Below are 24,348 nucleotides of genomic sequence, written 5' to 3'. Positions count from 1 at the left end.
CTGAAATAATCAGCACACTTTTACCTTTCTTTGGGTTTGAGGACAATTCCTAGCATGATTACTACTCCTGTCCATTATTTCCAAGACTAAACATGGAAAACGGAGCAAAACTCATTCAGTGAAATCTTATTTTTTAAGGCCTCTCTGAAGCACTCTAGCTTTCTTTTGCTATTACAACTGAGTACAAAAACTCTTTCCATTCTGAAACACAATGGGAAAAATCCCCACTCCCCTAAAAAAACTGAAACATGTACTGCTGAAAATTTAAATTACAGGTGTAATATTTTTGCTTGAAGGTTAAGCTAGTGAATAATTTCTCCACACTTCCTTGCAGCACAAGTCCTCCATCCTGGCCCCTACTCTCTCAGCACAGCCATCATGGTGACTGCAAACTGCAGAAAAATGAAAAGCTTGTGGCCTACTGACATCTCCTTGAATCTTACCTCTGTCTTGTGGTCTTAAGAGCAAAAATGTCTCAAAATAATTCTCAGGGCTGCCCTTCTGTTTAATTGCTCCATGGATAAATTTCAGTATGCCTGTGACTGATGTACTGGAGGAGAAATCTCTCATTGCAAAGATAAAAGCCGAAAGCACAAGAATCCAGAGTGAATTTGTTAGGTTTAAAGGCAAAACGGTATCTTTGATCCAATTTACCTGATTCATGGCACTGCAAGTTAGTAGATCAGCTTATCTGAACTTCTGTATATCACATTTTTCAATATTACCCTTACAGCATTACTCTCATGTCAGTAGATAGCTAGAGCACCTCTTATCAAGGTATTCTATTGGGATAGGAACAGGAGAAGAAAACCTATCCTTTCAGTCATTTACAACAGTGGTTAATCACCTATTAAGAAATGGGCATGTGATTTGCAGCTGCAATTTGGTTTCCATGGCTAGCCTTACATTCATTTTCTGTTTTGGTACTTTATCTCGTCAAAGATGCTTGAACACTCTAAAGAGCATACCACAGGTTTTGTTTTAAAGAGATTATGATACTGAAATCTTCAAAGCATTCTCACTAGTCTCTCATAACTGAGGCTTCTCTGTCCTTTCTCCAATTTTCAATACCCTTTTTTGAAACAGACACTGGAAAAAATTGCAAAATATATACCATCATAAAATCACTTTCTGTCTCTTGTTAATATTTCCAGGGTTAAATAAACCTTTTTAGCTGAACATTTCACAAGAGACCTAGAGTAAAGCTGTCAGTCAATGCTTCTTGAAACACTGCTTTTCAAGATACAGCCCCTTTTTGCAAACTGGTACTTGCTTTTCAAGAACTGCACTGCCTGACAGGTTAAAAAGCAATTCAGATCACACGCTTCATTTACTTCATGATTTAACCTTCAGTCAGTCTTCCAGTAACTTGCAACATTCATCAAAAATTCTTATGTCCCTTCTGATCACTGAAAAACTTACCATGTACGACTGTTTTTATGTTCATCACCTAAGAAGGGCACCCTCAACATTCTTGTCTTCTAGGGATGCTCCACGACAAGCACTTTGTCACATCACTCACTCTTAGAATCTCCAGCATTGTCACTGATGCCCACTGGACCTCCAAAGGAAACACGATGAGTTCCACATGTCCATAGACCCCCAGTAATCTCTGCTATAAAACTGACACACAAAGGCTCTTAAAATACTTCTTCTCTCTACTGTCATGAGTTCTCTAGTTGAGCAGATGAGCTATAATTGTCAGCAAATAATACCTGGAGAATCAACATCAAGCCAAGTCTCACCAGCATCAATCTCAAGGAGCTCTGAAATCTTGCCCTGCGCTGACATGCAAGAGCTCTTTAAGTTCCTCTAGGCTCTCTAAGTTCCTGGAGGTCCTTTCAGTAATGAATGCTGACATATGACCCCAAATTCCTAAAATCTCTTTGCCAATGGACAACTGTTTGTATGGTTTGTCTGCTTTAGCCAATACAAAGCTCTTGACGGTAAACAATTCGAAGCAGAATTAGTGAGTTCTGGACTTGTCGTATCACTGTTGTCTGCAATGTCCTATTTGATCACATCAGCAGTTCTGGGGCTATCAAGTGCAGAAAAGTGACAGGAAGACAAGTCTCAGCTCTGACAATGGGCTGCATCCATGTTTCCTCTGAATTAACAATGCTAATAGCACACAGACACATTCTTCATCTTGTTATTGTGGTAACTGCCAGGGAAACATTGATTAGACTAAATTTATGAGCATACAAATACATTCTCTTTCTTCTACAGGAACCACTTTCCATCAGCTGATCTCTCTAATGCAGAGAACTCAAGATGCCATGACCACAGACCACTGTGAAGAAAAATCTGCCTTGATATGATGGATATTCCGAACTGAACAATCTAACAAATACCACATCCCTTTACCTTTTTGCTTTCTTTACACATAATGGAATAGAACAAAAATCCAATTAAATTTCTAAAAAGAGGTCACCTCTAAAACTCCCATATGCTTTCTACAAGACTGCCAAGGAGTTCTCATACACATCTGGACCTAGTCCAACCTGAAATACATTTTGGTGCCCTAAAGCCCATGGAATTTTCAAAGGACAAATTATTCATCAATGTCTCCTATATACTAAAATGCATTCTGCAATGTTGCTGGCACAAAGTGGCTGTTTGCTATGAGTGGGCAAAATGATTTATTTAGTAAATATACATATAGCCTCTGAAGCACTGCAGCCCTGGTGACAAAGAGGCATACAAATGTGAGGATTATGCAGATAAATCACAGGCACAGGACTGGACTTGACTACACTTCCACTATGTGTGTACATATATAATCTACAAATAGTTTCATCTGAAGTTTTGTAATATTTTAACATTAGAAACTCTTGTTTCCATTAAAGTTGATTACCACTTTCAAATACCTATCTTCCTGCCCCTGTGTACTGACTAATACATTAAGCTAGAAGAAGACAATACACTTTCTGCTTCGCAGCTACTGAGAAACTCCTAACCATGATTAGATTAGCTCTGTTCAAACCAGACCAAAATGATTTCTGGGATGTTCCCACAGCACATTTCATCTAGTACATATGCATTATTTATGGCATTTACACAGGTGAATTGAAGGCTTTTATAAACTGAGACACAAATCAATACAAGCTCTTAGCAGATGGGGCCTTAGTAGGGTTCCACAGCAGCATCATTCCAAACCAAGCAAACTCAGCTGAGTAACTGGTTACAGAGAAGGAAAGGTTTGTTTAGAAAGTCAGGAATTAGAGACATCTTCAGCACCCAGCCTTCCCAGAACTGTACCTGCATTGTTCAGAGCCTAAACAGTCAGGACTAGGTTTGTACGCAGTAGGCAGCTTGAACTGCTTCACAACATTAGTCCGCAAACATCAGGATAGCTGTGTTTCATTTGCCTCCACAAGCTAAGATAAAAAGGCTGTAACACAGATGGCTTTCCCTGTCAGAACTACCATGGACTGGGGAAGAAACAGCTGGGAGGCAAATTCAGCCTGGCACTCAGTCAGGTCAGCACTGTGCTCCAAAGGAGACTCTTCTTAGCCTCCGCTGTGTTGGTGCTTGTTGTAGGGAGCACAGGTAGGGATGTAGAACTGGCCTGTGTGACCAGCACTGGGCAGGAGAACCAGCTGGAGCCACAGTCTTAGTCCCTCAGTAAGAGAAAGATCCTCCCCACCTCCATATGCAGGTAGTCCACACCTGAGCCAACATTAAGATATGTGGCTCTACTTGTGCCTGTTTTCAGATACTCCTTTAATTCACCTTGGCTGGTTTTCATAGATTAACACTCATTACAAAGAACAGATCATTATTTGAGGCACTTACAGCAGAGGTTAGATTACCCTGATCCCCTTCTTCTCCTAACTCATCTAACCTGTGCACTGAGAATTCACGATAGGTTTTTTTTTCCTTTGGATTTAGCGAAATCGAAAGTTGTCTTCAGAGATGTCAGCAAAAGAACCTTTTATACATCTATTTATAGAGCAGTGCATTGGGATCTACAGCAGCCAGAAGGAAAGAGGAACGAATGATAAATTAGCCAACATGAATTTCCTTTAGAACAGTAACCTGCAACAGAAAAAACCCTGCTCATATTCCCGTTCAACTCCTTTCTCTACAGATGCAGTAAAAGGATTTGTCCCCTTAACCAAATAAAAAAACTACAGGACCTTTACATTTTTTTAATCAAAGAAGTATCAAAAGGCTCCATCAACTCAGCCTTTTTTAGCTGACAAACAAGAGGCTACTGAAATTAGAAGACTTTTATATTTGGGTTGGGGTTAGCATGGAAGAAAAAAAATACAAAAAATCCTGTTAGTCTTAACTAAAATCATGTCTTGCTCAGCTGGCACAGGTTTTACTTCCATGAGATTTATGAGTACATGATCCTAACAGCTGTCCATGAGCTCTTTCTGGAGAAAAAATGAGAAGTGAAGATGACTGAAACCCTAAAGGAAAATCACAAGGGAAGAAAAACCTTCCATGATTAATCATTCTACTCTTCACCAATGCTCCAGAAAATCACACACTTCTCTGCCACTCCCAGAAAAGAGCAAAAGGCTGAGAAACAGGAGACCAGTTCATATTCCTCCTTAGACATCCCTCTTCTAAATTACCACAGACAGTATTTCGGGTGCACACACAAGTAACAGCAGAAAGCCACAAAAAAGGCCTGTAGGCCTCCTGTCTGCACACAATGAGAGTGGGAGTCAAAGAGTAGGTAAGAGACTCCTTCACCTAACAATGAACCCTTATGGACACCTAACATGGGAATTCAGCCTTCTTATCTTGAAAGCAGTGACAGATTTAACAAACCATGTATATGACCAGATGTGTGACTGTTAGTAACCTGCAACACCTCCATCCTGGAAGCAGTGGGACAGGGATGCTGACATGTTGATCTACCCTTGGCTAAAAGCTTTGGAGCAAGTAACTTATTCCTGAGAAAATGCTGACAGGTAAAATTTATGCAGACATTTAAAATTGCCATACTGAGGTAGCAAAGGTCTCTGTGTCCCTACTTCAAAACTGTCTAGAATTTGGAGCTCAGGCAACAGTGTAAGAGCAGAAAAACCAAAAAGGTACTGTCCCAGAAAGAACCCTTACTTCCAGCCACATACACTTCAAGATGATATGTGAAGCAGAGGTGACATCTGTATGATCCAGTAACCCATGATTAAATTCTGTTCCATTAATTTGTAGAATCATTGCTTTAAATTCACATAACCTTTTAGACATTCCACAGCTTAACTAAGTATTGCACGAAGCAATATCTCTTTATTTTGAGTTTATCTGATCTTCTGATGCACCCTCTTCTTACAGCTCCCCTTCACCTTCTCTCTGACATTTGGTAATTTTTACTAACTCTTTTATATATTCTCTTCCAGCCTGAAGACTTGTCATGTATATAAATGTTCTTCATAACACATCTGGTTCCATGCCTTCAGTCATTCTTGATGCCCCTTTCTGAAACCTTCCTAGTCCTCCTACACCCTTTTGAATTTTCTAAGCTCTGGATACATGGGAAATGAAAGGCTAGGTTAATAAACACAAAAATTTGCCTTGCCTTTGGGAATCAATTCTAATAGAAGATAATACACAATTTTCTGAGTGAGAAGGGTTAAATTGAGAAGCAATTTTTAAAAAAAAGTTATTATAGCTGGGCAAGAGAGAAGCTCCATTTCAGACACAGAGATGTGAATGATTTTAAACAACACAACTAACAGTTTAGTTGATGCATATTACATATTTTATCTAGAGTGGTATAGTAGAATAAACAAAAAAAAATTAAAAATAAAACCAACAGTTTTTCAACAGAGCCTCTGTAATGCTGCTATGGGAACATTAGGTTATGTGCAAGTCCCAGTCACAGCACTGCAAAAGAACAGGGGGTTATTTTGTGTGTGCATGTGGGGAGTAGTTGCACATGTAGTCAGGTCCCTGACTGAAGAAGGGAGCATGAAGGCTGGGGCAAGTCTGGTAATGAGAACTTAAATTCATTTTTTCTTAAATTTTCCTTAATTTTTTTTCTGCTGGCCTCCTTCAGTAATTGTAGGCTGTCACCACAATCCTAGTGCTGTTCACCTTCTTGTGTTTCCATTTTCCAGGTTTTCAGGAAAAAATGTGTCCCGGGTATGGTCACTGCGTACAGAGAAGTCCTCCAAGAACAAGGAAAGCATACCTGGTCCTTCATCAACAACACAGAGAATACTGAACTGCTATAATACTGATTTTCCAGGTGAGATAAAAAGCAAACATCCTGGCCACTCAGTGAGCTTTACACTTCTCAACAGAAGCAGAAAGCTTACTTTATCTGGATAAATTCCTGTTTGTGTAGCAACTCTGGAAATTTGCCTCCACAGCTTCAGTTCAGACATTCCTCATCCTAGACTGTCACATAATGAACCTGTGCAAGATTAGCACCATTTCTGTGTTTCAGCAACACACCAAAGAAAACACAGAAAAAACTCAGGATGTATCCTCCACAGTGTGTGATACTTCTATAAAGGAACCCAGAATATTTCTGGAAAAAGGGCAGTATGATTACAAAATAGTGGTCAAAAGAAAAATATAGACAACTTTCTTGAGGCTAGGAGAAAGCACACTGTGCTAAACAATTTAATAATTAAATTGAAAAAGAAAGTACCAATGTAATTAACATACAGAGAACCAGCAGGGCCTAGCTAATCTCATCATGAAGAGATCGAATAAAGTAGCGTGCATTTTATGGAGCAATTTAAGCTGGCAAGCAATTAATCGTAAGAGCACTAAGTCAAACGAACAGATTTCCCTTTAAGGAGATCACATTCATCATCTGTAATGTATTCTAAACTGCAATTTGTTAGCCAGCCCCTGAATTTTACCAAAGACATTTACTGTCTTCCTTCAGTGGAAAAGTGATCCCTGACTGACAGGAGGGAGTGGCATCAGTCTTTTTATAGTGGCTACCCTATTAACACTAACAGGTTCTCAGTCACTGATGCAGGAAGCAAATAACCTACATATAATATAGCAACTACAAGTTTTTACAAGCCTTATACCATAGAAAACCCTACAATGGTATTTACCACACTATATGAATCACATCTTAAGCCATGGACCAACATGATCTGATCCATCTCTGTAATGCCCTGGAGCAGATAACACTACTGATGGGGGAGGGGGAATTAAAAAAAAATAAATCCAAACCAACAAAATATCCCCATCTTCATTGCTCATTGAGAACCTCAGCAGGCATCTTTCACCTGGGCTCCTCCTGGTGCAAGTCTGTGATTCTGGCTCTCCCCATTCTCTCAGACTCTCAGCTTCAAAATAATCCTTCCCTGTTTAGATTGCATCATTCTAACTGATTACAGGAGTGTCCCAGACTCTCAGTGCTTTTAGTTTTAGAAAACCTTCCACTTCCAACTTTTATTTATTAATGATACTCCGTCCCTATCCATTTGTTCCCATTACAAACTACACTTCAGCTTCAGGAGCTGTTCTACATCACCTTTGTTTTCCACTACATTAGCAGTATCCACTAGTTTTCTCTTCGCTGGATTGGGCAAAGCATGAGCCAAGTGTCCTTCAGAAGGAAATCATGATTCCTGATGCTTGTCTGCACCTGTCCCCATACAAGTTTATCTTTCTATAAGATGAATTTGAAGGCCTCCTCTCTTCCTAGGAAAGGAAAATACTTAACAGAAAGTCTATCTTCCTGTGTAGATGGCATTATTTTTCTTCTGCCTGAGTGCAGAAGATCAGTTTGGATCATGAAGATTAGCAGGCTGAAAGCAATCAAATCTCACATCCTCTAAGTGCCCTTGGCCTGAACTGATTCCCCTCCAAATACAGCAAATACTTTAAAAATAAAAAAGCATGAGCAGACAGAGAAAAGGGCCCTAAGAATCCCTTAGTACAGTTAAGTCTTGATAGGACCACTAAATTTTACCGAAGCGTATGTGATAACATTTCATCTAGAAAGCACATAAAATTCACTCAAATGAGGCTATTGGCCATGTGTAAACAAAAGCTTGCAAGAGACATACAGCTTCTGCCAGTGCCTTCCTGCCCCACTGTCACTCCAAATCAATTCAAAGGACAGATTTCTTCACAGCAATGACAGGATGAGACCTAGGCCTGGCTGCTTTCAGTCCTCTTCCAGCTTAATTTCCCTTATGCTCCACTCAGACTGAAGACATGAATATAAAGCAGCCCCATGACAAATCAAAGTTAAATATGTAGTCCTGGAGATAGAGTACAATTTTTAAAAATAAGAAAAAAAATCCCTGAGCTATGCTCCAGACCAAGTTCAGTTAGTATCATCTCATTCCAGAAACAGTTAATGCAAAGCTTATATTAAACTCATGAGAAAATACTACTTTACTCCACAGTCAAAAAAAGCATGGGGGAAAAAAAACTTTATTAAACCAAAATTAATCAAACCAAAGATTTTTGTAGTCCCTTGAGTATCCAGAGGGGAAGAAGAAAACCCCACACTCCAAAAAGATGTCTAAACTAGAGAAAAACTCCCAATGGCTAAGCCTTTAAACTCCTCTGACCTGAACTTAAGTTCATGGTATTGTTTCCTGATGCCTTCCTGCTACATAACATCATACTTAGACCAATACCACATTAAAATGACAGCAAGGGCAGGCACAATTCATTTAACAATCAATCTACCCTAGCTATAATTTTCACTTGTCATTAGCTGCCTCTTAAATGCCCTCAATCTCATATAACCATAGACTCTTCCTTTAAACACATACACAGGGGAATATGCCATTATGGGCATTATTCAAAGCAGTGCTTTCTGTGCCCGTCATCAACCACAGCATTAATCACACTGAGAACAGTTTCTCCTCACAAATGACTGAGCTGCATATTTGGATCTCATCGGCAGTATCCAATTCGATGGTAAGATCACAGACAGCAGACAATACTGGGCATCTGCAGCAACACATACAGCAAGCTCTCTAGTTTTTACCCTTTACTGGTCTTTCAGGGAAAGAAAATAGATGCCAAGCGCCTACTGATTTAAGTAAGTGCTCTACTCTGCACATCCAGCAGACAGGCCCAGAGTTAACACACAAGCACAACACACTCCATGAAAACAAGCTTTCTTGCTTCTTTTACCATTTGACCATGCAGTGTAGAGACTGCTCTCTAAAATCAAATGGGTCAGGTTAAAAAGGACCTTGGGAGGTTCCATGGTCCAACTCTGTACTCAGCACTGGGCCAGTTAACTCACAGCTATACTCAGGCAAGATATGAATAACTCCCAAGGATGGAGATTGCAATGAGCTATCTGGTCCACTATTGGATCACACATATTGAGGAGAGCCTCCCTTACAGCAATCTGACTTATTTTATTTCCCAGTCAAATCTCAGATCCTGAACAATTTTGTTCTGTGACTCTTTATTTCTGACATTAGCTCATGCTAAGAGTAAAAGTCACCAAACAAGGAAGAAAAATAGGTGCAACCCAGTGAGAATGGCACACTCTAGTCCTTCAGCAAGGCTCAACATATCACACGTGGGCTTAACCTCAAAGCAACCACAGCTTTCAAACTAAGGAATTAAGAACAATGTATGGCACACCTATTGCTTTCTAAGTTTACAAGGGAATGTCTGCCTCAGACAAGCTCACCTCATATATTCATAAAAATTTAATGTCAAGCTCAGACTTCAAAGCCAACAGTGTTGCAAAATTATGAGGAGGACATTAAATAATTAGAAAAAACTGTAAGTAAAAGCAATATGCCACTGTTCATGTACACTGCCTTGCTTAACAACCTCTCTGTAAAGTCTTTTCAGACACACCATGAAGGACATTATATGAACTATATCATATTCACACCCCTTTGTCAACAGCAAGAGCTTTACATTAATTAACACAATATACAACCTTCCAGAAGAAGGCTCCAGTTTAAAATTCCTCACCCAAAATGTGTGCAACATAACATGTTTGTTTAGAATAAAATGCATTTATCCTGCCCTCAAAGCACTTACGAGCCACATTTTGTATAGTGGATTGCAGCATTTTTTTTTACAGTACCCAAAGCCATCATCGAAATTCAATGTTCTAAAGTTTGAAATCATCCTTCCCTTGGCCACAAAGGTTGCATTACTTCCCATCCCACACAGACTCGAAAACTTTCCATAATCCAGCTAACGAGAAGAAAAATGTCACTGTAATTAACACACAAAGTGATGACCTAATTAATCACTAAAGCAGCAACGTGAAAAAGCTTTAGGCTTTCAAAGTTTTCTAGCAAAGTCAGGCAAAAGGATTGCCAGGGAACTTTTAAGGTCATTCCATTTCTGGTCACCCTGAAAATAAGACACATTTGAGACCATGCTTTTATATCCTATCAAACAGGACTCCATGGCAGTGAGGTGCCTTCAATGTGGCAGTGATCTCCTACTTCAGACTCCCAGCCAAGTAATACCAAAGTTCTCATTTTTTGGGCTCATAGTACTCTTGTCTCAAGCCCAGTACTTAAAGCAAAGCTTTAGGCAACGATCATGCTGATGTTAACAGCAAGAACAGTTTGCAAAAACCACCCTGCACTGTACCAGCACAGGCAAGAGAACATGAGTTTAGACCCCTGCAAAGAGTCACACCAGTGACCTCTGATGACTCTGGACATAACTGTAAAAACACTTGGTAGCGTTCCAGCTTACAACTAGTTTAACAGGTCATTGCTGCTAAGAGAGACTGTCTTCTTGTCCCAAACACTGAGTTGTTTGTTCCCCCACCCTCTACAGGCTGACACAATCGGTCACATATGTGTATGCAACGAAGCCTTGAGAACAGAACACGTTAAAACACATTGTTCTGTTCTTTTTTGTCCTGCCTAGAGAGTTTTACCCTGGGTCAGGTCCCCAGTCTCCTCCTTTACCTGCAGCTGCACGATGCAGGCTGCTCCCACAGAAGAGAAGGCAGGAACCCTGTCAATTTACACCTGCTCCGAGTGAGCACAGCACAGGGTGAGGAAGCACACTTGGAGCAGTTTTGCCAGAGGAACATCCCTTAACTAAACCCTTACCAGGATGAGATATCAGAATCTGGTACCCAACACAGATGAATCCTTCATGAGATCGCTGTTACCTTAACCTGCTTGGCTTTGATTGCTGAGAAGCAGCCAAGCACACTGGCATTTCTGACTGCTGAACCTTCAGTCAGCATCCCTTGAAATGGGCAAGAGAGGTCTGACCTCAGAGCCAAGGGAGAAATTGCTACTGCTCAAGCCTTATCCCATCATTTTCTGAATTTTCTTGTAGCTGCAAAGGTTAGGAAAAAAAAAAATCAAGACTACACAGAGTAGTAAGAAAAACATTCTGGAATTCCCAAGCAGTCAATTTATTTCAGGCCACCAGAAACTCTGACGTATCTTAGTGTTTCAATCTGGACTCACAGCTATTAGAGCACATAGATTTCACATTTTGGAAGAGGGAGGGGGAATCACACTCACTCAAGCTGTTTTTCCCGTCCCCTCCAAGCTGCATTTTACTTTTACCTTAGCCAACTTGTACTTACTGGGAGTTGCAAAGTTAGCCCCTGTAATGGTAGGGTGATACAACCTTCTCTGCCTTCATGGCTAGAGCTCCTAAAAACCCCAACACTTCAAAAGCTAGAATGAGTATTTCTTTTAATGAACAAAGTCTTACAAACAAGATGTCTTCCTCTCACAGTTCCCTGGGAACTGAGTTCCAGATACTGGTGCAATCTGGAGGGCACCAGAATAAAAAAGACTGTAGTTCCACAGTCATGCTAACAATGTATTATCCTTGCTTTCAGTTCAAGATAAGGTAGGTACTTCATTACCTTAATGAGCAGATGTACTTAATGAGTGGGTACTTTGTCAGTTTAGTCCTAAAGGAAAAATTAAGAGAACAGGGCATTTACATTCCTAGAGCAAACCCAAATTTTAGGCCCCCCACTAGTGTAAGATAATAAGAAATACACGTTACTGGCTTTTGAAAGGTTTTTTTTTAAGTACACATCCCACAGCCCAGACTTTCAGAGGGAATAATAATTCTGGCTGCTGCTGTGAGCAACAGATTTCTTTTAAACAGAAAGAGCAAAACAGCATTATACAACATCACTTTCCAAGGGAAAAATATGTTATTTAAGCTCACAATAATTTTTACATTGTTTGGGTTATGAAGAAAGTTGCTTAATGTTCTTTCTCCACTAAAGCAAATCTTGAAAGCTAGATTTGAGACCAGCAGAGATCAGAGTCCCTTTTATTTACCCAAAGAATAAAACCAGCATGGACGAAGTTTCGACAAGCTATAAGCAGCTGTTTCAAACTGTGTTTCAATCATGTTCCAGTAGAGCCAGTTCTTGGGGCCAAGAGAATCTGGTTGCTTCCTGGCTGCAACAGAGCTACCAACAAAGACATTGACTGTAAGGTTGAAATCTATCAATTAGGAACTGAACTCATGCCAGCCACAGTGCCAGAGAAATAATTAAGATTGTTCCCATAAACAGGAGGAAACAACACAACAATTCAGAGCGAGAAACAGCAGAGCTTTCTGGATTTTGAGCTTCAACAAAAAAAACCCAAGATGTTTACAAGTCTGCATCCTAGGTGTGTAGTACATGCTTTAATGCATTACTGAGCTCAGACATAACTTGCCTGTGTCCAGCACTGGGATTCAAGACCAAAATATCTGCAAATGAGACAGAAAAACAACTTCTGACCAATAAATATTATATCCACTTCTGAAATAAACCAGAAGTACTCCCCATGCTAACACATATTCTCCACTACTTTTATGTTTCTACAGAGAAAGGTATTTGGCAAGCAAAACAAAAAACAATTTCTTGCCTGGTGCCACACTTCTTCAGACCAGGCAGTGCAGTCAATTACATAAATCAAATAGGAGACCACAATTGCATTGAGGAGTCTCTGACTTCTCTCTACTGTTTTCCCAAAGCTTCGCACCCCAAATTCATCAGCACGAAAGCCGAAATTATTTGCCAACATTACACTCCTGAGGCTATATACACAGCTTTCAAAAAAAGTTAATCTGCTAGCAATTTTTATAATTCCACCTTGTAAGCCTACAATCTGCACCCATGAGTCCAGCAGAGATCTGAAGACAGGAATTCCCTATTCACAGAGCAGTTGCATTTGACAAAGAGCAAATGAAATCTGGGTTCTAATACGTCAGTAATGGAGGCAACACTTCTCAGCAAACTGCTAAGTAGCCTACAGATCCTGCCTACCTTTCCAAAACTTTAAGATTTCAAGGAAGAAATGCTTCCAATAAAATGTCCACGAGGACAAAAGCTCACAAGTGGGCAAACTGCTTTGAGATGTTCACCTTATGAGAATCACGTGAATTAAGAGACCTGCTGAACTCTGGAAGAGGCCGCCAAGCAGTGGCTGTTCTGCAGAGGAGTGTCCTTTCCGCCCAGCAAACAATCCTCCCTTGTACAGAGGTCTCACCTCCACAGCAAACCTTACAGAGCAGCTGAAGTACAGAAGTGGATCCTGCTCCCAGTCCCCTCTTGAAGGCCAACCTGTTGCCTTTGAGACATGAGGAAAGAGGATGAAAGCAGCCGATACAATTGCAGACTTTGAAAAAAAGCTAAGAAAGCCAGTTAAGTGAGGCTGCCATCCTAGGAATACATCACCTCAAGATCCTCCCCACCCCAATCCAAAAAGCCTTGTTTACTTTGAGGATGAAATTTTAGAGCAAAAGTGATCTCTGCAGAATGACATCCAAGTGCACTGAAGAAAGCAAGCCATGGCTATGGTATCTCAGACAGAGGCATTCTCTGCCATACAAACATCTTCGCCTAAAATCAGCGTCAGCTCCAGAAACTGTAAGTCATCACGAAAAAAATAAAAAAAAGAAATCAATCCTTCCAAAATAAAAGTAGATTAAAGAGAAAACAGGCTTGACATTGTCAGAGTCCCTTCCCAGGCAGCCGTAACTGAAATGGAAGTAAATAGCAGGAAGAAGGAAGGTGACCTGGGATTGTACCTGACTTGCTGAACCATGCTGCTGTGTTTGTGGAACTGGTCCATACAATGCCACTCAACCAACAGGTTTGCTCTCTGGATTAGGGCCAGTGGCAGAGACAACATTTAATTAAGACATTGCATGAATGAGAAAGAATGAAAGAAAATTATAGCAGAACAAAATTGGCTATGGCTCTGTAAAACAAATACACCAAGATGAATCAGCTAGTAAATAAAAGCAAAAACTGAAAACTAACACTGCTGCCTCGAGAAGAAATCAGATAATGTACAAGAAACGAAGCGCTGAAGTTACAAGACTAGATGAAAGCCTTAAACATTAATAAAAATAATTGAAACATGTGTAAAGACTGCTGAGAAAAGATGAAACATTGCAACCCAAGACAGGAATGCTTCTTTCCTTCCCTTTTGATTCTTCTGTTAATATGTTGCTGGTCATAAGGTCTTTCCCTTTCCACCACTTGCTTCCTCTGTTCAGGTGCCAGCTAATGCCAGGATCTGTTCACATCAAGATCTGTTCCACCTAGCAAAGGAACCTTCCCTACCACAATACTGCAAGGTTGAGTGAAAAACAAGCAGTGGTAGCAGGTGAACTCTGAGTAACCACTATAACTCTCTTATAACCACTGTGGCATTCCAGGAACTGTTCTGCTGTGCCAGAGTCCCTGTGCAATCAGAAAACCATGCAACAAGAAACACATGAAATGACAAGAAGGGTATGCTAGTTTTGCTCCTTCAGTGAGGAGTGACCACAGATCACTAAAAAAGAACCAGAACAAAGCCAGAATCCTCATCTAAAATCTGCTATTCATTTTTCAGCATCAGAATTTTTTCAGGCTACCACCTGAAAACTGCAATGAACTAATTCTTCAAATAGCTTGGATGCATAAACCTCAGAAGTTTCCTTATATCATTTTAGTAAGAATTGATCCATAATCTTACTAAGCTTGTGTTATGATTTAAAAGTACCTATAATATACAACTCTGGGTTTCTCTTTGAGCTTTGTTGGTTTTTTTCTTATTAAAAAAAGTAATTGTTGACTGTCTTGTACTATCCTGTGATCTGAACTCAGTAAGGCTGATTAGCAGTGACAGCATGTCAGAGGTCATTACCATTAAACACACCTCAGTGAACAATTCAATGGAGTTGTTATTCCATCAGTGTAGTTCTCACAGGTGGTTTTAAGAATTGCAGGGAATGAACTCCAGATCATTGTGGGTTGTAATCTGCATGCCTGAGCACCCTCTGCTGCTCTGCACTGGCTGGCCCTGAGCAGTTCCACATTGTCCCACAGTCCCAGGGGACTCATCCAGTGCAACAGTACTGCTGGAAGGAGCAACACCTGAGCATCCTTAGCCAACCCTTGTGGCTCATCTGGGAGAAGCTGCAAACAAGCAGGTGCTTGGTATTTTCAGCTGGGAGATTATGGCTTTAATAAACCCATTGTCAAAGGAAACGTATTTGTGTGTGTTCTACATGTAAACAAATATATATAATTTAAGTGTATATATGTGGGTATGTCTGTATATGTATTATGTATGTATTTATATATGCACAGACATCCCTATATGGATATTCACATTATGTAAGTGCATATACCTACAATGTGCACACAGACATCCATCTTTTAATATATATGCCCATCGATTTTCTTGATCATTTCTTTTCATAAACAAGCTTTAAGCTTGCTCTCCCATTTTCAATCTCACTCATATTGGCAAGAAATGTGTTTGTATGTCCACTATGTCTGTACAGAGAGAGAACGAAGAAAGTGTGTGTGTACAGATGTAAACATATTTTGTACACAGTCTCAGCTGACTGTAATCCATAGGTCACCACCTACGCCACAAAAACAGATGCATTTCTCTGTCAGCAGGTCCACTTTCACACATCCTGCAAAAAAGCCATTGCGACATAACTAGGTCACCAGCATTTTGGTCTTCTCTCCCCTTAAACAGATGCTGAATTCCTTTCACTGTGGTGGAACCATGCTGAAGGTATGATGTGGACTGCTTGCAGCCACCCACTTTCTAAGAAATATCTGAATTAAGCCTTGTCGTCTGTCAATGTTTTCAATAAGTGCAGTGCTGTGAGTGCTGGTAATTTATCAGGAGCTCTAGTGTCAGGGCCAAGTGTCCTACAGCAAACAAGCACAGCCCAATTTGGCCTAAGTAAAATTGCAAATGTTCCTTCAGAGTGCTCCTGCATAGACTGGCACCAAGCACAACCATTTTACACGCATCCATGCAATGCTCTTGAGTGCTCCTCCCAAATCCCATCTCTCCTTTACAACCCCAAAAGCAGCCTTGGCAAAAGCAGCACCTTCCATTCAAGGAAAGAGGATCACACAGGGTGGCTCAAGTGGAACAAAAGTAACTGCAAGATGGAAGAGTGAACAAAAGCACCCAAGTAAGGATTGCAGCGTATGCTACAACAGCACAGAAAACACCTTCAAAAAATAATCCTATCACCTAGTTCCATGCTACTAACTTACTCTCTGCATATTAAAAGTGTTTCAGTGAGAAAAATAGAATTACTTTAAAAATTATGATGGGGCTGAATTTCAGACAAGGGAGAAATTCAGTCTATTAATCATCGAGTTAATCTATTTATTCACCTTGGAAGAATCCTGATCAGAAGAAAGTCTATTAAAAGAATACAGGGATTCAGCTGCCACCTTTCTCACTGAATAGGCAATCAGAAAATGCCCCTTTGAACCCTGCGTTAATAAAATTCTCATTAAATGCAAACCTGCACAATGTTATCTTGAAGAGGCTCATTAGTTTAAAAAAAAAAAACTTGTCTCAAAATGTGTTTATTTCCTCAGAGGTGAGAAGGTGAGTTCTCAAACCACCAACTGCTGCACCTTCCTATTTCAACCCCATCAGTGCTGCAGCTGTATCTTGCAGTCTACCACATCTCAATTATTTATGAAAACCACAGAGACAAATCCACAGACAGAAATCATAATGACTATTATGAGATAGGACAGCAATCAGAATCACTCATTCCAGTTTGGTATGTAAGATTTTCAGACAGATAAGGATATTATTATTCTTTCTTCTTCAATTTTTCATTTTCTTTGAGTTGGACAGAAATTACGAATTATCTGTAGAAAGGAGAGAAGGCAGGAATAGGCTTCCTATCTCTCAATACTCAAAAAGAATATTCATGACTCCTTTTTTCACTGGAATAAGGACAAGAAAAATCAAATAATCAGCAACAACAAAACTCAGACTGTCTAGTGGAGAACTTTTAGTCTAACTAAAAGGTACTGTTCATACCATAATAGGATACACAAAGCAGGATCTCTCTCTGTGGCTGAGTTTAAAGAAGAACATGTCTAAGATTCTCTAGGCATTACTCATCCTGACTCTCTATTTAAACAATTAATCAGCTGAGCTCATCAGTCCAGCACTGTGGGGTACAAGCAGGACTGTTCTGGTGTCTCCTCAACAGTTACTCCTGTAACACAAATGCATTGCAGCCTTTGAACATTGTAAAGGACTCACCACTCCTCTCCCGGCAGAAATACCCATAAAACTGTACACTAGGATTTAAGACACTTGTTGAAGCCCACTGTATGCATGCACAGGCAGATGCTTTTACATTTAGAAAACCCACTAAAAGCCCTAGGATAAGGAAATTGCAATGTTTATTTATTTTTAAATAGCTTGTGTAACGAGACCAAGATATAAACCAAAGCATGACTTAGCACTGCACAGTTACAGCAAAAAGCAGGTAATCACTACTCAAAAACTTTCCAGAATGATGAAGCAAGGTGAGGAAAAAATCCAGTGTGGATTCCTCTAAATTCATTTCCTTTGTGGCAAAAGCAGCCAAATAAGACACAGTACACTAAGATCGCTCTAAGGGAAAACAGAAGTGGCACAAACAAACAGATACCCAGATAATGGGGAGCTAAGTCTAGTTCTAGTCCCAGTCACCACTTTGAACCATCGCACTGTCAGACACCTTCACACAAGCACACTACACCCTTGGATTTCTCTGGCTGCTCTGAAATCTAGTCAACTAAAGAACCCTTCAAATGCAGTATTTTTACCATCAGAAAAAAACAAACCAGAAGATAAAATTCTCCCTCCTTCCTTTTCTTTTGGTAGTGAGGAAATGGGATAAATCAAACAGACTAACTTCTCAGAATTCTAATCCCTCTCAAGGCCTTCAATCATCCATAATTTAGACTTTACTAATTTCACCGAACGAAAAGCAGTCATTCATGAAATTTCAACACAGATGAGCAGTTGGGTGGAGCAGGATAAAGCTACCAGAAGTTCAGAAGAGAAACAGACTAGAGGCTTCACTGATTCCAGACATCACCACGTTCTGAACATGTCTGATACAGGCTGTCCTTGAAGGGACACACATGTTCTCACCTCCTCGTCTTCTCTGACTAGAAGCAAAACTGTGTGACTTTGTTTTGATTTTCTTCTTAAATATGTCATCACAGAGGCATTTCCAACCTCTCTCCTTGGCCCAGTTTTGGCCGGCAGCATGTCCATCTTTCAGAGCCATCAGAGACTGGCTCTGCTGGACATGGTGGAAGCTTCCAGGAGCTCCTCACAGGAACCACCTCTGTGCCCCCCCTGCTACCGAAAACCAGGCCGTGCAGAACCAATACAAAGGGGTATCACGGTGCCAGTTTTTTGGTTGCATCTTGTCTCAATTGCACGCTGATCTTCACAGAAGCAGTTGTGAAGCCAACAGGAAATAAGCCCATGCAAAGTCTCGGTTCCACAAACCAGCAGTGAGCACAAACCCTCTGTGATCAACTGGTTTTTCTCTCTTCCCAGCTTAGACTTCCCTCCCTGGTTACACACAGCATTCCCAAAGCAGACACTTTGTGTCACATTAACTGACATTAGTCAACAGCCACCTGTTCTGCTGCTTTACTCCTAGTGCACTATCTACCCACAAGTGTTCACTTACATCTCTTTAAAAAAAACCAAAAATAAGGATAGTAGCAAAGCAAGTCTAAAATCACACATGATGTTATCAAGCTTACAGACTTATTAAGGGAATCTTTAAGGTGGTTTACAGACACGTAAGATGCATATTGACTTGAAAGATGCCCTCAGAGAGTTTGTCCTACACAATGCCTTTTGTAGTGAGGAAAACAAGTACTAGCCTAGAAATACAACGGTAGTGAGCTACTTGGTGTTGCACAGACACCAAGTGTCTGGGGTGACTAGGGAAGTGGTAGACAGATTTTTTTTTCAGTATAAATACTTATATCTTTTATGGTTTGTTTACAAGCCAGAGCTAAGAAGTAAATTTTCCCTCTCAACATTCCTCCGTTTTCCAATCAATCATATCCATGATCCTCTTGCCGAGTACCCAGCTTGGGCAGTAGTAGCTGCTTCAGGTGCCAGAAAAATAAGTTATTGCCACTGTGAAAGAATACATACCTAGATTTACACTCTTTAGTCTTACAAGTAAAGCATAACTTTTCCCCTTCTGCCCTTGAACAGGAAGAAGTTTAAGAGAACACTGAAGTGTCCTTAAATAATCAGTTTTAAACACACACAAAACTCTTGCAATGTTAAGAGGCCTCAAATCTGCTTATAACAGCAGGCTTACAGTCCCCTTCATAGCTTTGTGGAATTGCAATAGAATCACGCAACAGAAATCCATTAGGTTCACAATTGCTCTGCCAGCACAGCATTATTCTCTACTGTGTAACTTCTCCCAAGAACGATGTGAGGATTAATTCATTACAGTTTGTGCTATGCTTTCAAAGCACTCAGTCTACAGAAGAGCGGAGAGAATTATTAGAGGACAATCAAATTCTGGTGATCCTTCCTTTATGCCTGTGGGCCCTGTTTAGAGCAACAATTTAGCCCAACAATTAGAACAAATTGAAAACAAAATTCATTCAAACAAATGTGAAAGTGTCATGATAAAAATGTAGTCACACAGGAAATGAGAAATTTTAAAAGAGTAATTAACTTCTACTCCTTACCTAATATTGACTAATGCATGGGTCACCTTGCTTGCAGGCTCTTTCCATTGACCAGCATTGGTAGACAGCCTTAGAACTGAAAGGAGAAGAGAGTTAACAGTGCTGGCACAGAACTGGCAATTTCATAATTCAAAACAGGAAAAAAAAAAAAAAAAAAATTCTGCTTTGGCAAGATGGCAGTCCAGGAACCACATCAAAGCAACGGTCATCTTTGAGATGATCCGTGATCCAGGGCAGAAGTTCCCTTCAAAGCCCATCTAAGAAACATAAGGAACAAGGAAGGGGTGAGAAGAAGAGAGTAACAACTTGGAGGCAGAGGGGATAGAAGAAGCAGGGTCCTCCTAACTGCTTTCATTATCACACACAGCTCATTTTCCCCAGAAACAGGGCAGCGTCCCAAGCTTAGAATAGCTTTTATTCCACACACAGCTGTTCTCCTCCAGCTCCTGCTTATGCAAGGTTCCATCTGAACTGGACTACATACTGCAGTTTAAACCCTCTCCAGCAATGATGAAATTCTTTACATGCCCATTTATCTAGAGCTGCAGACAGGAATTACACACCAGCCTAAAGAAAAAACACTCCCTGTAAGAAGAAAGGTGGGGTTCTCTTGCACAGATGGTCTCTGACAGACTTAAGAGCAGATCTGAAACATTCTGCAACAGGAACAACTAGGGAACCCAATTCTTTTCTGCCAGAGTACCAAAAATATTTATTTAGGTCAAAATATGTAGTGTTTTTATGGTGGCAGTTACCTGCACATCTCTTGATAAGCATCAAAACAGTAACAGATCCTGTAGCAGATGTTTTGATTAATTTCCATATTGCCTGAACAAAGGGAATTTTCTATTAATTTGCACATACATGGTTTTCTGGGGGTTAGATTCCACAACAAAAGTTCACCCTCAATTTAGAAGTGAAGGAACAGCTCACCATCTGAATTTAGGATCATCCAGAAACATGGATGTTGCAAGTGAATGATTAAGCACATTGGCCACATACTTATGCCTATAATTGCAGGACAGAAGCTTTCAGTCCTGCAAATCTGGATAAAGTTCAGTTTCAGAACAAGAGAAAAAAAACCAAATCAATTAGATTCCACCTCCACTCCCAACATGCAAAGTTTCAACCACATTAACAGAAAAACTAAAGGACAGGGCAGTTTTCTCATCTGCGCTAACCAACACCCCAAGGCTAGGGGACAGAAGGGTCACTGTAGTCTCAGAAATGGGCTGACAAGCAAAGGAAACTATCAGGACACCTGGTGGCTTTCATCAGCTTGAGACAGTGCTACCTTCTCACCTTCTATTCTACCATTACATGTCATCTGCAGAAAAAAGTTGTCAGCTCTGAGTAACATTGTTTTGTCAAATAGTAGGTACTGTACATGAGTATCTGAAGTAATATATGCAGAGAGAGTTTCAATTCAGGCATCTGCAAGAGTAATTAAATGGGGTTTACTCTGCGTAGGATGGCAAACATTCATGTGAGAAATGAATTGTTTTAACAGGTCAGGTGTGGTGTGCCTTTTGCAACCCAACTGAGGAAGTATCTAAGTGCATTATTCTTCTACTCCACGTATCTTCAGCTTCCACAAGGGATGGGTTTGAAAAAATTATTAGCTAGTAGAAGCACCTCATTTTACTAGCTGCAACTCTTGAGAGTAGAAAACGGGTTAGCAAAAAATCTTATGCACTCAGAGGGCACAAAAATGGCCAAGTGAACCCTTATGTAATGGCTGAAAACTGTAGGGAATTCTTACAAAAGGGCAGCTTGTTTCTGCTTGCAGTTACAGAGGGTAGTCGGCTACTTTTATTTAGGTGAGGATGTCTCTCTTCATGTCAGAAGAGGGCTGTGGCCAACTGTCTGCCCTTTAACTCTCCTTATAAGCTTATATTAATGCCTGTTGTTCATTGGGAGATCATGCTGAGAAGGGAACAGAGGGTAAATGAATGAGAGGTCCTTTCGTAATAAAGCAAACAAAGAACATAACTATATTCTTTTTTTCGCAGCTTCAAGTTATGCAGCACACCAGTGCTGCTGCAACTACCCTGGGCTGCAGGTTCCTGCGTATAACACTGCCTGATTATGTCTCCATGCATTCCTTGCTCTTCTTTGCTCCTCTTTCCTGCTGGGTGTCACTTGGCTCCCTTCCCTCTCTTGCTGAAGGATGGCAGCTTCTCCCTGTTTTGCCAGTGGGCACATTCTTCAGTCCAGTGATTCACTTGTCACTGCAAGCAGGTTTGTGAGGGCTGTTTTCTTGGTTGCTTTGGCAAAGAGTGAAGTAGATGTGATTTGTCTAGCACAGCAAGCTTCTTGCTATAAGTTTCTCAAATTCTTCTCCAAATCCTTCTTTGCATTCAGTAGTTCTCTATGCTGGATGGTTCTGCAGCACGTACCTGCCTTTTGACTTGAAACTGTTGAATGTAATAGAGGAAAACTACACAGAAATGCATGAAATACCACATACTCCATTGTAAAAACAAATTTTTATTTCCAACATGAAGTGACAGAGAGAGGGGCAAGGAGTCTGTTCGTATTCTTTTGACATTTAAAAAAAAAATTATCCTTTTAGCAAGTTTATCCCTCTCTCAATTCTTAATTTACCAACATGCCCTAGTACACAAAACATGTTCACCCAGCACGACACACGAGTAGCAGATAGACAGGAAACACCTGACACAAACATCCCTCTTCCACCACACTCACTTCCAGGCAGCAGCAATCCTGACGAGTCAGGAGGTACTTACCCATAGAATAAAGGTTGTCAAAATTCTGGTGCATCCGAATGATTTCATAATAGAGCTCATCATAGCTGCTGGGAGTGGGCAGAAATGTGTCTCCGTAAGTGATGAACATGTTAAACAGGTTCACAACCTATACAAGTGAAAAGAAGTTGCAACAGGAATATTTATCCCAAATTTATTCTGCATCAGAAACAGTACAAACTATGTCCAAAACCTTCAAATAAACAGCTTGCAGTTGCAGCAGATAGCATGACATTACCTCATTGCTTTATTTATTATTTTCTTTATAGTACCAAAGAGACAGACAAGAAGCTTAAATACTGTTTTATCTGGGACCAGAAAAACACATTTCTATTCTGCATACAAAGGGCCACAGAACAAGAAAAAAATATTATCAAATCTGGAAAATTAAACTAGGCCTTTCCTCACATAGACTTATTTCAGTGAGCCGACCCTATAGTTAGTCCAAGCACTGTCCTTTCCAAACACCTAGAGAAACCAACCACAATGATACTCCTCTGCTTCATGGCCCTGTTCTCATACCTCCTTAACAAGCCAGCAATCCTTTCTGGAATCCTTTCAGGATTACAATTCTTTCCTAAGATTCATTCACAATTAAGTTGTTAAAAGATAAGAGGATTTGTGCAAGGGTAAAGATGCTCACCATAAGAGCAAGGGTGAAGATGTTGTGCTTGGCCAGCAACACAGTTTCATTAGACATGAGGAACTTCAACAAGTTGATCAAAGCTAGGAGAAAATAGTAAGTATTTTTAAAATAGTATAAAAAGCAAAGCCATCATCAAGTCACTTAAATACAGATGCATTTACATAACCTAGTGCAAGCTAAACTAAATGCCAGCTATTCACCTCAGAAATGTATCAATTTATATGTAGGGTTTAGCGGTGCTTTTTGTTGCTAAAATACTTGGCTGAACAGGTAAGTGACAGCTATTTTACCTTCCCACATTTATTCTCCTTCACTGACTTCCCAATCAAATCTACTCAGGCTCAAGGTACATCTCTTGTTAGCTCAGTCAGCTCATGGAGATTTTTCTATCTGCTAGATCCTGGAGTGAGCTTTGGGGTTGGAGAATCCAACTGTCTTGTTTCTGCTTCATATATCACCACCATGATACATGCATAGTCAGCCCCAAACTGTCACTCTTGTTGATACATGCAGTTATAAAAAATAAAAAAGGTAAGAAAACCCCCACAGCACAGCTTTTCTGTAGCTCTGTGTCAATGCTACTGCACTGCTAAAAAGAAGGATGTAGTACTTTATTGTGCCAGTTATCTGGGGCTGTGCCATAAAGATTACAGATCTGGTTCAAACTTGTCTTAAATAATAAAACAACAAAAGCTCCTGCTGTAACCACCCAGTATCAGTTAGTAACAGTGGTAATTAACAAAAAGGTTGGCTAAAAATGCTTTAATCAAAGAGACTTTACAATAAACAACTATATTCCATGCACTTTAATAAAATGTAAAGTTCCTTATCTTTTTTTTTTCTAGTTGTTGAGATTTTCAGAAAACTAGCTTCTTCTGCATTATAGCTGTTCAAGAGTAAAAGCTGAAGGCTGACTGGAAGAGGTTCTTAATGTACTCTCTGCTCTGAAGTCAACAGATTTCAAGACTTAAAACGTCTGAATTAAGATGTCATGAAAA

At 40.1% G+C, this 24,348-nt stretch overlaps 1 protein-coding gene across 3 annotated transcripts in view; it reads right to left on the bottom strand.

Annotated features, from left to right (window-relative positions):
* ARMH3 (armadillo like helical domain containing 3) overlaps window positions 1–24,348 on the bottom strand; it is a 124,468-nt gene that overhangs the window by 48,975 nt on the left and 51,145 nt on the right. For all 3 annotated transcript variants that reach the window (XM_082286293.1, XM_082286292.1, XM_082286291.1), the window contains exons 21-23: window positions 23,348–23,430; window positions 22,687–22,813; window positions 19,937–20,012 (exon numbers count right to left, since the gene is read on the bottom strand). In XM_082286293.1, the coding sequence (XP_082142419.1) occupies window positions 19,937–20,012; window positions 22,687–22,813; window positions 23,348–23,430 (286 nt within the window). The remainder of the gene's footprint in view (window positions 1–19,936; window positions 20,013–22,686; window positions 22,814–23,347; window positions 23,431–24,348) is intronic.

Source organism: Coloeus monedula (assembly GCF_965178545.1).
Source record: "Coloeus monedula genome assembly, chromosome: 8".
NCBI lineage: Eukaryota > Metazoa > Chordata > Aves > Passeriformes > Corvidae > Coloeus > Coloeus monedula.
The sequence above is the reverse complement of the archived record's forward strand: the minus strand, read 5'-3'. Positions and strand labels throughout refer to the sequence as shown.